The sequence below is a fragment of the Tiliqua scincoides genome, chromosome 7 (genome assembly GCF_035046505.1).
Source record: "Tiliqua scincoides isolate rTilSci1 chromosome 7, rTilSci1.hap2, whole genome shotgun sequence".
Lineage (NCBI taxonomy): Eukaryota > Metazoa > Chordata > Lepidosauria > Squamata > Scincidae > Tiliqua > Tiliqua scincoides.
Genome location: NC_089827.1, coordinates 73,445,774 through 73,463,002, shown reverse-complemented (window position 1 = coordinate 73,463,002; position 17,229 = coordinate 73,445,774). Strand labels below are relative to the sequence as shown.

Genomic DNA, 17,229 nt, shown 5'->3' with positions numbered 1-17,229 from the left:
TATTTCTTCATCTTAGTTGTCAAGATAATGGTCAAAATGCAAGAAATCAGTGAAAGTAATCCATCAACATGGCCCTGAATAACCTCAGAATTGCTCAAAGCACATACTTTGATCTTAGGATAATACTTGTAAACATCAAACAGTTACTATTTTGCTTCTCAAAATAAAGGAGGATATGTCATGGGGACATATAAGCATTTCTTACCATACAAGCAATGGGTATAAAGTGCATAATTTATTAACACACAGGCCTTTAAAAGCAAAGGATGACAGAATTACAGGACGTACAAAAGCTGTTGTTGATTCCTGCTATATGTAGGTAGATTTTGTTATTAAAAGTTTGGGAAGTATTTCTGCTAAGTTGTGCTATACTAAGTTGGCAACACTAAAAACATTCTATTGCAAAAAGATTTTTAAAGCTTTGTATTAGTTCATCTCTGCAGGATAACACGTTAGGAAGTGCTGCTCTCCAGAACAGAATATTGCCCATGCATCCCTAAATAATCACACAAGACAGCGGCTTAAGTGAAACTGGTCCAATTTATTTAAGTTAATTAGGGTGCAATCGTAACCTGCGCTGGAACAGGCAGGCTGCCTGGCATACTCTGTATACAGTGTGGATTTGGTGCAGGCTAAGACCACTGGGAAATTTCCTTACCCTTACCCCAAGAAATGCTCCATGCAGCCCTATGGGGCTACTTGGATCTGCACCCAAGACTTTGCAGGCGCAAATCAAAGTGGACCAATTAACACCACTTGGTAGAGAGGTTGCGATCTGGCCTGAGCTGCCACAGCCAGTTCCACCCCCTCCTGAGCCTGATCCGCCCCTGGGCTACCCTCTAGCCTCTCTCCCGCTGCCCTCTCTCACCCCCTGTGCTGGTCTGCCCAGGTCAGCACAAACTTATTGCCTCTAGACATTGGGCCAGCTCCACAATGCCAGCGCCAGCCCATCTTACTCCCAGTGATGGCTGGGAGCCAGCAAAAGGAACTTGAGCCGGCTCGGGGGTGGCAGGGCTTTGGATTGCACTGCCCCAGAGACAAGATCTGCAGCAGGCAAGGCCTCCCCCTTTATTGTGGGCAACTAACCTAGGGGAGACATCAAACAACCACCTACTTCTCGGGATAGGTATTTCCATCCTGACTCAAAGCTTCGGCATGTCAACAACCCAAGCTTCTCAACACCAATTCCAAAGAATTGAGGCAGCCAAACTGCAGCAATGCCTTGCAAGTTGGAAAGCCTTGGAGTAAGCCTTTGCAATCCTAGCCAGAGGATTTCTCAGCCAGCCTCCCTGAGCTGGCAAGCCTCTGAGGAGTGATACTGGCTCACTCACTGACTTTTCCTCACTTCAGAGTGCACACTCTGTAAAAATTATTTTTACAAGCATGGGACAATAGGAACTTACTTGGTTTCATGTAACGTTCTTTTTCTAAAGCGCAGAGGTGCTGTCCTGAATCCTGGAAGGACAGAATCAGTCTCATAAGTATCAGAATTTCCATTTTGCTCTGGGTCACTTATCACAGCTCTAACTCAAAAAACAAAAAACAAAACATGTATAAATTCCATGTTCATGAAATCACAATTAAAATTTAGAGACTAACATCCCAAATCTAACCAGGCTGTACCCACTGTGATATAGCAGCACCAAAACAGCATCTGCTGTATCCCACATGGGCAGAGAGGCAGCTGGAGGTCTCTGCGAGGTAAGGGAATATTTCTTCCCTTATTCCATGTTAAGCCCCAGCAGCCTCTATGGGTCTACTTGGAGCCATACCAGCTAAATTGCTGGTACAGTACCAAGCAGCCCTGTGTAGGGCTTCCAAGCTCAGGATGGAGGTTAGGATGTGACAGAGATCCCTTGCTGCCCAGCATAGGCCTTGCCCTGGTTGGTGGGCACTGCTCCAACACCAATGAAGGCCTGCTGGCACATGCCTCTCTGCCAAAGGCGCTGGCCTTTGCATGGTCAGAACATGCCTTATGGCATGTTTGTGTCAGTGCACATACCTGCCCTGCTGGCAGAAGCCAGTTTAGAACTGGACTGTAATTCATATTCTGATACTTATTTGCTAAGGTAAGTCAATATAATTCAGAAGGATTGTACTAAAAAATTGCACTCTGCATATGAAATCTGAAAACAACATCTGAAGAACAATTTAATTACAAAGTTTCATTTAGTGAGGGATGACATCACCATTTTATCCCTCTGCATATAAACTGGTCATAATCCAAACCCAGAAAGCATGGTACACTGGGTTCAATTTATCCTTCTTCTGATAGCAGCTAGTCCAAGAGACTGAGCTGTAAATCAAGATTTCCCATGTTCAAATCTCACCTCAATTATGAATCCTAACTAGGTGGGCTTAGGCAAGCTAGCTACTCCCTTTCAGTTCAAGCCCCCCAGAAGTAATATGACAATAATCAAACCTCAACTTACAATAATTTTGTATGAACAAAATCCAGATAATATACATGTTGCTTTACACATTCAGAAACCACTTTAAAAATATTAAATATTATTATATCACAGCCAAAGAGATCCATGTGTGTTCAAATAAATGTCCTTAACATCACAGCCTTCCAGCTCAGTGTTGCATTTTTTTCTGAGTAAATGTGCACCAAATGGGACTATTTTAACCTTGTTCTATTGCTATTTTACTTTTACCGTTATGTTTAGGACATAAGCCACTTTGAATAGTATTGCCTTGAGAGTCAGCACAAGTCAGTCAGTTAAGCTCTTAGCATTTCCACTGATGTCATGGATTTAATTCTTCCCAATCAGATCAACCATTAAAAATGCAACTTTGGCTGGATTGAGCCTAAAAAATATTACTAAAAAAAATACAGCCACATAGCATAAATCCATTCAGATTACAAGCACAAGTACTGTTTCTTTTACCTAGATAATTGATCTATCATCACTTGTTCCACAACAGTTTGCTTTCTTCTTTCTGCTGCTACATCCTCCTGCAAAAGCAACCAATGAACATAATATATATAATTTAAGTAGTTAAGAAATTATTAAGTGGCACAAAATAAAACCAGAATGTGGAAACATATAAAGTTTTTTAAAAATATTTATATTGCATTGTATTTTTTAATAATAAAATTTCATATCTCCAAATGATACCTTTAAAAACATAGCTATCATAGGCCACAATCCTATCCACACTCCCCTGGGAGTAAGCCCCACTGACTATAATGGGACTTGCATCTGAGTAAACATGCATAGGATTGGGCTAACGGAACCCTAATATCCTTACTCCACATCATATCCGTTGCCTCTTCAAGAGCAAATTAGATAATCAGAAATAATATTGCGTTACAGGCCATCATAAACTACTCAAACAATTTAAACAAATATTTTAAGTCAAAATAAAACTTACAAAGAAAATCAACGAAAAAATTTTAGTTTGTTATGAAATGACCATATTCAGAATATCACTTAAAAGATGAACCCATCCATGTGCTAATCAGCATACAATTTTTAAAAGCCTGAGCATGTATCCTAAAATTGTTCTCTCTTGATATGCTACCTAATCATGAGATGCTATGTCTAGAGGATCACATGGCCATTGAGTGATATTCAGGGGCTTTCCAATTTTGAAATACAGGCATTCCCTTATATTGTATTCCTGGATCTGGTATCCGCAGTTTCACTTATCTGCAGGTTGGGGGGACCACCCATTACAGTACCTTTGCTTTCCCTCAGAAGCGACTGGAGTAGGGGTGTTGCTTGTTAAAACAAAGGAACATTCTTGTTTCAGTAAAGAATGCAAAGTGCATGCTAGGGTAACAGGAAGCAGGACAGTTTCTGGTTCCTGTTAACACTGGGTTAGTCTCCTCCCTGTAACGTGCAGGCTGCAGGTCTGCAATTTGCATTCTTCAGTGAAACAAGAATGTTCCTTTGTTCCTCCCTACATTATAACCGAATACAAAGCAAGCTGCATGCTAACAGTAATACCTTGGGAGGAAGGTTTCAGTTCCTCTTTTCCCAAACAGCTTCCTAAGAGCCCAATCCTATGCATATCTACTCAACAGTATGTCCCATTCTAGTCAATGGGACTTTCTACCTGGCATGTGTGGATAGGATTGCAGCCTTACAGCACAATCCTAACTTGTGCTGCAACAGGCAGGGCGGCAGGCCTGCGCTTTACCTGGCGCAAGTTTAAGGTTGTCTGAGGCTCAACCCATCACCTAAATAAGTGGCGAAAATTCAAGGAGCACAGGACTGCCCCAGGCCACACGGGAACAGGGCTAGGATCGGGCATAAGTGCCGGATCCTGGTCCTGCCCTCCACTACTCACCCGTCTACCTCAGGAACGCCCACCTCCTGCCCTCCCCAGCCCTGAAACACCTCCCTCCTGCCTCCTCCACACCCTCCCCACACGCCCCCAAACCCCTGCTCTGGCCAAGCTCAGTCGACGCAAACTCACCCGTCCCTGGGGCCCACATCAGCTCAGGAAGGCTAGTGCACAACTGTACTCCAGCCTATCTCCCCAAAGAGTGGTGCCAAAAGGGTGGTCAAAAGGGTGCTTTTGGATTGCACCCTAAGTCTCCAAAAAATCCACTCCTGAGGGTTGGGGGGCCCTCTGGAGCTATATGGCACACAGAAAGGGAGAGGCATTACCAAGGAAGGAGAGAGTAAGTGCCTATCACCCTCCCCCTCACATGCATGCAAATGCCTTCTGTGTGCACAAATTGAATTGGAATACAGCCCAATAGATATATACTGATGTATAGGACAATATAACATTCCCCAGAAAAAACTTACAGCTTCCAGCTTCCTTATGCTGTGTTGTACTGTGTAGGGTTTGCTGGTATAGCATTGCTGCAAGAGGGCTTTCTCATCAAGAGCTGTCAATTCATCATCTGTTTGGTTTTTCAGCCATACATTCTATGCAAAAAATATATAACACATTCCCCAGACATGATCACTGATCATCAGGATGCATTCAGACCAGCACTCTTACAGTATTTCATTTCATTTTTGTCCTTATCCTAGGATGTTTGGGAAATATGTAATAATTACTAATCTTCATACATTTCCTGTACATAGCTTTGTCCTCTTCCTCAAATTATGGGCTTAAAGTTTCACAATTATATACACTCTAACATATTTAACAGAATTCTGTAAGAATATGAAGTGGAGGAAACCTTCAAATAATATTGTCAAGTAACTGAGATCTGTTGTGTGCTGTATATAAAAAGAAAACAGAACACGGGGTATTCAGTAACTTCATGTATGTAGTTTTCATCTCAATTTTAGGTATAATTCACATTCTCTCTTACTTACTGCTTATAGATAATGGAAAATCTGTACAGTACTTATAAAACGACAGACACCAATACATTACATACATGATTATCTTGCAGATTTCCCAAGCCATTCCTCTATATGCCTCCCCTCCACTTGCTCCATTGTTTTTAGGAAGATTGACTAGTAGTTCCCAATATCAGATTTTGTAGAAGTACTACCTTTTTTTCAGTTATTTTTCTTGGCGGTTCATAAGACTGGTTGTAGTTTGCTTTCTTTTCGGCTGCTCTTTGAGAATACTGTTTATATCCCTCTTTCATTTCTGCTTCATATTGCTGATACTTCAGTTTGTACTTGTCTGTTGGGGATGGCAAATTTTCTGATACTGTCTTCTGCTCCACCAAAGGAAACTAAAAGATAAAGAATGATCAGCGGCAATTATTTAACTCTTATTTAAAATATAACTTACTTTAAAACGTAGCCTAAAATTGATTTAGTAAAATGAAAGATAAGATTTGGGGGCCTCTAGCAGGAGTTTTTAAACAAGTGATGTTGCAAGAAATTTGCTGGTACAATTCCAAAATAGATGTTGAGACATTTGACAGCTGTACATTGACATGCTTTCTCTTAAGAAGTCGCTCCCCCTCCCCTAAGCTTTGGATACTTTCTTTTCTATTCATGGACAACTGAAGAAATATTGATGATTTCCTTGTTTTTCACTACAAAGGCAACTCATGTTGGGAATATGCAAACATACAAAACCATGTTTTTCAACAATTTTACCTCATTCGTCTTCTGATGAGGTCTTCCTGGTGACTGCGTAACAGGAAGAGAAGGAAACATGATCTTAAATAGTAATACTTTTAAAAAGTATTTTCCAGCATATATATATATTTTTTAAAAATCTATCTCACTTTTCCACCCCTATAGGGAAAAGGGTAGCTTACAACAGTTATTTTAAAAACCAAGCAGTACAACTAAAAAAACAACAAATTAAAAAACAGCATCATCATAACAAACTATCTTCTAGAAATGAATAATATCAGATTTTAAAACAAGAAGACTCATAATTAAATGGTTAATTATAAAAAAAAACCTGTTTTTACTGTTTACAAAATTACTGTTACCCTGCACATGCCCGATCTCGTCTGATCTCAGAAGCTAAGCAGGGTCAAGTCTGGTTAGCACTTGGATGGGAGACCGCCTGGGAATATTGGGTGCTATAGACTTATACCATAGTCTTTGGAGACTGAAGGTTGCCAACCAATTATCAAAATAAATAGGTCTTGATCCTCACTTTAAATCCCCAGGAAGAGAGCCATTTGTACCTCTCTAGGGAGGGAGTTCCACATTTTAAGTGCCACCACTTAAAAGGCCTTGTGTCTTGTTTCCACCAGTCAAGTTTCAATGAGGATGAGAGGTGGAACTGAAAACAAGACTTCTGCTGTATAAGGATATACACAAGAAGATAAACATGGGAGGAGACAGTCCTTCAGGCATCCAGGTCAGAAGCCATGTAAGGGCTTTGAATCACACAATGAGCACATTGGACTGGAAGCATACTGGTAATCAATCTACAGGTTGAGACTCATTATTTGATTGGGTTCCATTCAAACGCACTATAGCAAATCAATTTAAAAAACAAAGTTTCTTGCTCTGTGATCTGGCTGTGATTTAAAAACAGCTTTGATGACCTTTGTGATGTAAGATAAGAGTAATTAAGAAGACAATTCATCAGTCATCTGCTTCACTCAGCCCCTCCCTTCACCAATGCAAAATGATCACCTTTCTTTCACTCAGGGGGAAGGGAGGGACCCCTGGGGAGAGAAGGACTGATGGATTGTCAGCCAGCTGCCCTCTCTCTCTCATTATTGTTAAAGAATTATTATTAAAGGGCTCTTGTTAAAGGACTGTTCTGTTTTTTAAACTGATTTTAAAGGGGTGCATTTTTCCCCTTCTCCAGGGATCAGCACATTGCTTCTCATTTGCAGTGGCCATTCGTGTTGAGTCAAATCCGTGTATAAAAAATCCATGTATACATAGGCTGGACCTGTAGTTGGTAAAATAAGGGAGTAATGTGGTCAGAACAGCAGGACCCATGCTGCTACATTCTGAACCAGCTGAATCTTCTGACCCATTTTCAAGGAAGGGCAGCCCAACATAAAGTGAGCTCCAAGCATGATGTGACTAGGGTGCAGTGCACCATGGTCAGATCGGTTTTCTTCAGAAATAGGCTGGTGCCAAAGCCAGGCAAATGGTCTTCTGGCCACCCCTGACATTTGGTTCTCCAGGATCCAGATGCACTCTGAACTGCAAATACGGTCCTTCAAGAGCAGGTGCAACCATGTCCAGAACAACTTGTACTCCCAAAGTCTGAACCAAATGACCCAAAAACACCCTTGTCTGGTCTGGACTGAGTTTCAGTTTATTAACCTAAACCACAGCAAAACAGTGGTTCAGAACAGCCACCACTTCTCCAGACCCAAATGCAAAGGAGAGACAGAGCTAAGAGTCATGCATGTGCAATGGCACTGAACTCCAAATCCTCAGATCAGCTCACCCAGAGGCTTCACACAAATGTTAAACAGCATTAATAAAGACATGGTTGTCAGGGGAAATGATGAGATATAATGAAGAGCACTTTGAAATTAGATTCAAACTTTGACTTGGAAGGCAGACAATATTAGCAATGTAGTAACTATAAATCTCAAAGACAACAAGCTTAAGACACTGCCCACAATACACAGTCTGGTGTGCACAAGGACTCCACTCTGTAAACCTGGGTATGAATGATTAGACATGTGCGGGACAGGAGAAAAGAGACCCTTTGGATCACAAGTATATGGTGGAAGAGCCACAGAAACAAAAAAGACTTCTACATCATGGTTGCCAGACACAGCTATTTGCATGACAGTCCCATTACGGTTATCTCTAATGGAGCTCCATGAATGCATGAAACTCTTTCTCCTCTTTATAATTGGGAATGGAGAAGTGACAATAGAGTGCATTGGACTGATCAGGGGTGTCAAACTCGTTTCATACAGAGGGCCAAAGTTACCAATCAGGGCTCCAGCTGAGGGCTGGAAATGATGTCATTAAGCAGAAAGTGACATCATTAAGCAGCTAATGGCCAGAAATCAGACCCTGTTCTCATATAGAAACTCATTAACCGCAAATGACAGAAGAGAAAGTAAGCAAATCTTGATCATATTTCAAGATTTGGGAAAGCCCAATTTTCATGTGGGCTGCCATTTCAGTTGTAAAATCTCAGCAGCCGAGAGCCTTAGGGCTGGATAAAAAGCTTCCAGGGGCTGCATTCGGCCCCCAGGCCTTATGTTTGACACCCCTGTATTAGATCATGACCAATGTTTTTGGAATGGCAATGTGAGCATGAACTCAGTTACACCTTTCTAATATTTCAGAATATTTTAGGTGCTAAATATAATATTTCAATTATTTTGACAACTACTAAAGTGCACTTACCATTTCAAATTAAACAAATTAGAGTACAAACACTTCATTGCAATCAAGAAAATAAATACTTGTGACACTGAAATGGCAAGATAATAATTTAATGGAACAACACATGGTAATAATAATACTTCCATGAATAGACTACATTAATTTTCTGATAAGACAGCACACTTGAAAATATTTTCAATGACAAACCAACTGACCTGCCGAATACCATGATGATGTGCTTGAGGCCTTTGTAACGGAGTACCCCAGTTAACTGTTGAAGATGAGGGTGGAGGGGCAATCTGAAGATTTCTCATGATATACATATCTCCATCCTGGTAAGAGAGAATACTTCTGATCCTACCAAGTTACCTAAAGGAGAGCTTTCACCCCCAGAGTAGAAGATTATCTGTATAATCCTGTCAGTGGTAGGCATTTTGCCAACATCGGGTGCAAATTCCTAATAACATGTGTGGCAAAATAGAAATCTGTAATCAAGCAAATGGTTGCTGAAATTATGCATTTCAATATTTTTTTTAAAAGACCAAACTATTATCTTTGCCTTGCAATATCTTGAGGGATATAACAGAACATAAATCCAACATCAAATGCATCTAGTTTGCTACTGAAACGAAAACATGCATTAACTACTTCAAGTTAGTTTATTTTTTTGCACTAGTACAACTGTAAACAATCAGCTGGGAAGAAAGTCACCCCTAAATTCCCTGTTATTCTGCTTTTGGTCTAGAACCCCTCTTACAGGCTTAGTGTAGAGGTTCGTCTGTGCTTCACTCTTCACTCAATTAGACCCAACAAAAAGGACCTAGGTAAGCAAGCTGGACATTCATTATTATGAACTCTGAGTGGTTCTTGTTGCTTTTAATATGCTCTCAAAGGAGAGATGAAGGGTACCCATTCCCATCAGGCAATCCAACCTTTAAAGCCATAATCGAGTACACTTTGTTAGCACTGGGTAATCCAAATTATACGTCACATCAGTCAACTAGAAGTTCTCATAGCAGAAGCATAAAAAGCGTACAAGTCAATCCAACACAAGAAAGGTCTCCAAGCAATCCTAACTGCACCAACCAAAAGCTGCAAATTGTTTTTCTACATCTTGAAATAATCAACATGAAAGTATCATTGAAATACTAGCTCTGAATGGCACAATAAAACTGTAGTTCACTTCTCATATAACTGTACCTGACCATATTCATTCCTTTATATTAATTCCCCAGAAGAAACATCTCAGGTTTTTAGGATAATAAATATTATTATTAAGACAAGTGGCAAACAACTAGGGCAGGCCAATCAAGTTGCAGCATGAGATCTGGATGCTGTTCTTATTTTCTTTCCAGTGTTCAGTTTCCATTAAGTATCACATCTGCATGTTCGTTAAAATTTTTCAGAAAATGTCAGAAAGTGTTTACCTCATCCTCCGACTCTCCCAACTTTCCCAAGTCAAGGCATGGAACTCTGTAGAAAATGAGAAAATAGAGAAGTTTTCAAAACTTTCCCTGATTTTCAGGTATCCCTATATATTTTTCTTCAAAGCAGGTTCATTGATTTTACATACAACAAGTTCCTGTCAACCTTATAATAAAAGAGATCTGCAACTGTTTTCATTGGCAGCATATACTCTAAGGGGAAGCTCCATGGGGCACAGTATTTGAAAAACAAATGTTTGCTCATGTCTGAAATTTATTCAGACCCAAACCACAAATGCAGAAATCCACATGGTAATATCCATTTTCCATGAAATAAGCTCACACTAGGATACAAAACTCATTTGGGTTTCCTTATCCTGTAGGTTTTGTTCTACAGAATATTCAAGTATCTCTTTGCCACTCATTGTTTTCCTAAATCACGAGGTTACATTCTTCCATGTGAGTTTTTGAACATGTGGTTGCAAAACCCAGGTATGGTGGGTGATTCTCAATATCTGTGGTTTTCAATATCTGTATGTTTGGTAGGTAAGACAGCATCCTAGACTGGTAGCCAGGAAAGCCATTCTTTGCCACAGTTCGTCCTTTTATTGTTTTGGGCTTTAAAGGGCAGCTGTCTCTTTCTCCACTAGGAGAAATAACAGCAAACTCAGGTTTTGCGTGATCTTTTGCTTTATCTGCTAGAGGGTGAGACAAGGGGAAAGCCAACAGCACTTCAATCCTCTTCCCACTGGAAGGGGGTATGCCTATTCAGATGTAGGTTCCATTGTTTTCAGGGGGGCTTACTCCTTATTCTACTGAATAAAAAATTACATATTAAAAACAGAATAAAGTCAAGATCATGTGTATACTTATAGAGAAATACATATTATTGCACAAAACTAAAAAAATTTCTACAGGAAACATAAGCTTAGAAAAATCTGGCACATAATGCCTACGTACAGTTAAAAATAAACAATTCTTATTAGGCATGTAGGGAAAACATTTGGCAATGTAGATAGTCAGAAGCACTTTCCTGATCACTGGAGCAGATTATTGAAATGACAGAATCAGATAACATACACTAGAGACACTATATTTCTCTACAGTGCTTTCCCTCTCTCATTTCTAGCTTTGGGTTATAGGTTTAGAAATATAATTTTAATAGTAAACTATGTATTTTGCATACAAATAAAAAAATATTAAGAACGAAGACTTACTCAGGTGGTCGAGGCCCACGGTTTGATTGTGTATGCGGTCTCCATCCCTAAAAAAGAATATCCAGCCAGATTTTATAAAATTCCATACCTGTCAAATTCTGAACCTTATGTATGGCTTGAAAACCTCCTAAATAAGAATAATTTCTTTTTTTTTGGGGGGGGGGGGGAGTGAATTTTTTTAAAATTAGTGGCATTATAGGGGAGGTAAAACCTTGCAGAACATCAACATGTACAGTTGTTATATTGTAGCAGCTAAGAGACTGAGCTACAAATCAGGAAGACTATAGCTCAAATCTCACCTCTGCCCTAAAGTCAGGAGGTGGTCCTAGGCAAGACACCTTTTCAGATTCAGCCCTGCATCTGTAGTGCAGAGAGAATGATCTTCACTTACCTAACAGAATTGTAAGGATTACAAGAAGATGCTAAATTACTAGAATCATCAAAAGCTTGATATAAATGCAAAGTAGTAGTATCATTAAAGGTTGACTTTTCTGGTGCAGTTCAGGATTTTTTGGCCTATGTAACAGCTATGGGTTTGTCCTCCCTAATTTCTGGCTCTGTGCATGGTAGGACATATATTTCACTTGGTTATTTTGTGCCAGGCAAGATAAGCAATATCTGGAAAGAATTTGATGTGGTTCTTGGTCATGAATAGATCATTATCTCATTCACTTTAAAAAGGCAATTATGCTAAGGCTATGCTAATTATAAAAATTAAAAATTAAATTTTTTTAAAAAAAAAACTCTGTAGGAGCTGAGAACAAATTTAAATGGTTCACCCAAAAATGGATAGATCTAGATCAGGGCACTCCAAAACAGACCACGGGCCGGATCCAGACCCCTGACTTTTCCCTCCCCCAAGTGAACAGAGCTTACCATTCTGCAGGGAAGGCTTCCATTGTCACCCCTGATCTACTCCCCCCATGTTTGTTCCACCCTGCCACTTCCATGTTCTGCTGCCCCAGCAGGCTCTGCACCAGGATTTCCTGGCAGATGTGGCGGTACAGACCGAACATAGGGGGAGATGGGCAGCAACAATGACAGCCTCCCCAACGGAATGGTAAGCGCCAGTTGCACTGGGGAGGCTTTTTGCAGTTTGGAGACTGCTGATTGAAGATAGTTAATGGATGAAGCAGCAAGCTGGTATGTCTACTTACAAATTCATTTACTCAAGGTCAGGCACATCAACTTGCTGTTTCAAGGAGCAAGCTTGAAACAGCAACCATTCAATCTCTTGGGATATTTCAGAAAACGTGTTTATTGAAGTACTGACTTCCCTAGAATAAAATCCAAAATGGAACTGAAATAAAATACAGCCATTCTGGTATGTTCTGATTTTAAAAAGCTGGTATATAAATATGCTAACGAACCATGCTAACAAACCATGTCATGAGACAGGTTTCCATACACATCCAAAAGAAAAGAGAAGCAACTTAAAATTAGGCTCACATCAGAGCACCCCTATAATAAGCAACATTTGAGAGATAACAAAATGAAAGAAGCACATCTAGTATTTATAATGCTGTAGCTCTGCATCTACTTTACTGACAGATGAGCCATCATTTCCAGTTTTAGAAAGTAAGAACCTTTTACTCATCCTTTGAAGAAAGGAAGTGAAAGTTCCCAAACTATCAGGTATGTACTACTGATTAAAACAAAAGTGGCATGTGTGGCACCTACAGAAAACAGGCTGTTATTCTGCAACAACTAGATTCACAAATTTGAGAGTAATCCATAATGAGTTTCAGATTTTGCTGCTTTCAATTATTCCACATGTGCAGGTTTTCATGACATCTTAAAGCCCCAGGCACATTTATCAGATTTATAGAGGTCTTTTAAATCAAACTGACATGTTTTATTTACTACAGTTTTACACCTGTCTCTCTCCAAGGAGAGATATGTGTCATTTCTACCCCACCCCCATATCAACAATCTAGTGAGGTACATTAGGCCAATAGTGTGCATCTGGCCCAGATTCATCCAGTGAGCTTTATGCCTGAGCCAGAAAACTCCCCAGTCAACTCCAACCACTGCAACATACTGGCTCTTAGGGGGAAAAAAAATTAAAATCCAGTTATTAAAAAAGCATCCATACTTTGCTTAAACATACTTGAGCAAGTTTTGTTTCCCTTGTAGACAGTGGCGCTGGCCTTCTTGAAGATGCAGCAACACCTTTAACCTCCAAATCCATCCTGAGTTGTGTTAACAGGTCAACAAACTGTAAAACAAAAGAAAATTAGTTAAGCCACATGAACATAAATTAAAACAGTGAACAATGGTGTCTATCCTTTAAAACAATATTTATCTGCTTTAATAAATTTCATTTTCCCCATTCTCACCAGAAATAGGGCCTTTGCCAGACACTGACAAAGTCCAGCCTTGTATTCTGTAGCTCTTAAAGACCAATTTTTTTCTGAACACATGAACAAAAATGTATATATTATGCTTTTTATTCAACTAACCCATATTTGTTACTGGATGTGCTTTAAACAGACATCACATGAGCACTCAAGGGAAACCTAATTTATGGGTTGGGATGCTATGTAGTGGTGAATGGCACAGCTTAATGGTTCTGCAGGGGAGGCTAGTGTGAAAAGTATCATAAAACTACAAGGGATGAGATGGGGAGAGTGGGGAAACAAGTGTGTGAACCAGAAAGGATACCTCCCAGTGGGCTTCTACTTGTGAAAAAAAATATCCCTATGTTTTTTAGGGTTCTACTAGGCTAGAATACTTTTCACTCATATCTAGCTAGGTCTTTAGGTGTATAGATTTCATGTGCTTATGTGTAATGGAAGATCAGAAGATCATCAGGTGGATAATGTGGTGTTGACAGCGATTCCATGTTTTGATAGCTGGTTGACAGCTCTGGGAAGGGCAGGGATGGCTCCACAGCTGTAATCAATCAAGGTCAACCGAGACCTGGATGGACACCTGAGCTTCATTTGACCTTGATGGGACTCTGAATGAGCTAACAAGGTAGCTCATAGGTTAGCTGCATTTGGATAATGGGACATACAGGAATAAAAGGCAGCTTCAGAAGGAGCAAAGGCCTAGAGCTACAGGACATGGATGGACCAGGACCTATAGGAGAAAAGGACTGCCAGGACCCTATTGGAGGACACAGAAGAGAAGACTGCCAGGACCCTGCTGAAGGAGATGCTGCTGGAGGGGACAGAGGAGGGACTCTACTGCAGAAGACTGGACTGGGAAGATTGGACTGTGCTTTGGGAGATTGAGCTGGAGTGGACTTGGACTGGAAGCTCTGGACCTTTACCCACTAAGTTAAGTGGAGTTTTGGGGAGGGAGAGCCTCTGGACAAAAGGGCTTGCAGGGAATAAGTGTTTGTAGCAATAAATTTGGTTAATTGCTATAGATAAGGAGTTCTGTGTTCATTCCTTTGTATGCCACAGCTGTTGTTTCTAGAGATAAGGATGTGTTAATTGGCCAAAAAAGTGGGCCAATTGGGCCAATTGGGAGTGAGCCAATTGGGAGAGGGAACATTTTTGGAACAGGACAATATGTATAGTGGAGCATTTGATTGTGGATACATACAAATGTGTATTCCCCCAATTAATGTGACACTACACCCAAAAAAATGATCATTAGTAATCAAATAATTGCACCTCGGATTGTTACAGCAAGTCTGCAATGAAAGATCAGTGAGGATAGGATTGCAAAGAGGTTGGCACATGATGTTCAATTATCAAATGGTCAAAAAGATTTTAAGAACTAGGAAGTATTAGTTTAAGGCAGGGGTGCTCAAACTTTCAACTTTAGGGATGCTGGACCTTTAACAAGTGTATAGAAGAGAGAATTTCAGCAGGTGCAGCTTGTCGTCTGTGGGATGACAAGTTACACCTGCTGTAATTCTCTCTTCTATACACTTGTTAAAGGTCCAGCATTCCTAAAGTTGAAAGTTTGAGCACCCCTGGTTTAAGGAAATAGGTATGCCTTCTATATTACAGGAAAAGAAACATGCTGGCAGAAACTACAGTGAGCACTCAACAGAGTTTGGAAACGAGCATTTCTACTCCATTAAAAAACCTAGGGTGCAATCCTAACCCCTTATGTCAGTGCTTTCCAGCACTGGCAAAGCAGTGCCAGTGGGACATGTGCTGCATCCTGCAGCTGGGGGTCACTCATGGAGGCCTCCTCAAAGTAAGGGAATGTTTGTTCCCTTACCTCAGAGCTGCTTTGCCCTTATGTCAGTGCTGGAGAAGATTGCACCCCTAGTCATATACATTCTACACCAGGTGTGCTCACACTTTTTTGGCTCGAGAGCTACTTTGAAACCCAGCAAGGCCCGGAGGTCTACCAGAGTTTTTTTACAATCTTCGTGCCATCATAACATATAACATTTATGTGTTCAACATATGTTGGTGTACCTTGAGCTCCACTGAGTATAACAGGACTTACTCCTGAGTAGACATGCCTAGGATTAGGCTGTGAGGCTGCAATCCTAGCCACACTTACCTGGGAGTAAGCCCCATTGAGTACAATGGGCCTTACTCCCAGTGTTTCCTCCCAGAGGCACCTGAAGGGGGGGGTCGGCACTCCAAGATCTACTCATTTTGCCTCGTGATCTACCGGTAGATCATGATCCACCTATTGAGCAGCCCTGTTCTACACACTCATCTCCATTTATTTCAATGCATTTGAATTTTATGGATATTCAGCACTGGCAGATATCCCTTTCCCCCCATTAGTCTGTTAAACTGAAGGTTCACTGTATGCAAGGATTTAATATACTACATTATCTGAGATACATCATCGCCTTGAGAAATGAGAAAAATAAAGTACTATCCTGGAAAGAAAAATTCCTGACATTGGACTAAGACAATGCTGGTAAAAGTTATTGCATAAGAAAATAATCTAATAATGAGGATATGCAATGGTCTTCTTGACTACAGACCAGTGACAAAAACAAAGTTCTAAGGCTGGATAAGAATTATCTAAAGCTAATGGTGGAAAACATAAGTTTGTGTATGTGGTTATATGGTTGGAGTGTGGATATACAGTAACAGATATTGTTATGGAATGGTTTTTATATAATTATGAATAGGAGTATGGGATTAAATTGTATTTTCTTTTTTACATTAGTAATAAAAAGCTTCTATTGGTGGAAGGAGTTTATGTGCTTTAGAGCAGGGGTGTCCAAAGTTTTTGGCAGGAGGGCCACATCGTCTCTCTGACACTGTGTCGGGGGCCGGGGGAAAAAAAGAATTAATTTACATTTAAAATTTGAATAAATTTACATAAGTTTACATAAATGAATTTATTAAAGATGAACTTATATGAATGAATGAAGGTCTTGCAATAGCTCAAGGCCTATAAAAGGCCTTGCACAAAGCAAGGCTTGCCTTTCCTTTGCTGCCACTGCTGCATCACAGATGTGAAACAGCAAGCAATGGAGGGAGCCCTCATACCACAGCTCATGTGAAAGGTCGAACAGTTGGCCGTCATGCTGAGAGCAGTTGCATCGGGCCAGTGTGGGCTCCAACAAATCTCAGGAGGGCCAGATGCTCATTGGAGACTGGGGGCTCCCTGAGGGCCGCACTGAGAGGCCTCAAGGGCCGCAAGTGGCCCCCGGGCCGGGGTTTGGGCACCCCTGCTTTAGAGTTACACGAAACTCCATTGTGCAGAACCAACAAAGAATGGTGTCAACTGCATCAGAATTTCACATCAACATCCAATGTATTGTGGAACAGCAGATATTGCCAGCTTTCTCCAGGGTTTCACAGCAGAGCTAGATGCCTTAGCAACAAAACCACAAACACCAACTGTTAAGGGTCAAACTCTTGTTAGAGAGTATCACAAATTTCATAAATGCTAGTAATGAGTTATATTACAGCACTTGGCCCTCACCCTTTA

General features: G+C 40.5%; 1 protein-coding gene across 1 annotated transcript in view; it reads right to left on the bottom strand.

Moving 5' to 3' along the window:
• CAPS2 (calcyphosine 2) overlaps nucleotides 1–17,229 on the bottom strand; it is a 35,084-nt gene that overhangs the window by 16,386 nt on the left and 1,469 nt on the right. Inside the window, exons 2-10 of the mRNA XM_066633746.1 lie at nucleotides 13,466–13,573; nucleotides 11,356–11,402; nucleotides 10,142–10,187; nucleotides 8,930–9,046; nucleotides 6,036–6,068; nucleotides 5,474–5,662; nucleotides 4,770–4,892; nucleotides 2,895–2,962; nucleotides 1,404–1,523 (exon numbers count right to left, since the gene is read on the bottom strand). Coding sequence (XP_066489843.1) covers nucleotides 1,404–1,523; nucleotides 2,895–2,962; nucleotides 4,770–4,892; nucleotides 5,474–5,662; nucleotides 6,036–6,068; nucleotides 8,930–9,046; nucleotides 10,142–10,187; nucleotides 11,356–11,402; nucleotides 13,466–13,546 — 824 coding nt within the window. The 5' untranslated portion in view covers nucleotides 13,547–13,573. The remainder of the gene's footprint in view (nucleotides 1–1,403; nucleotides 1,524–2,894; nucleotides 2,963–4,769; nucleotides 4,893–5,473; nucleotides 5,663–6,035; nucleotides 6,069–8,929; nucleotides 9,047–10,141; nucleotides 10,188–11,355; nucleotides 11,403–13,465; nucleotides 13,574–17,229) is intronic.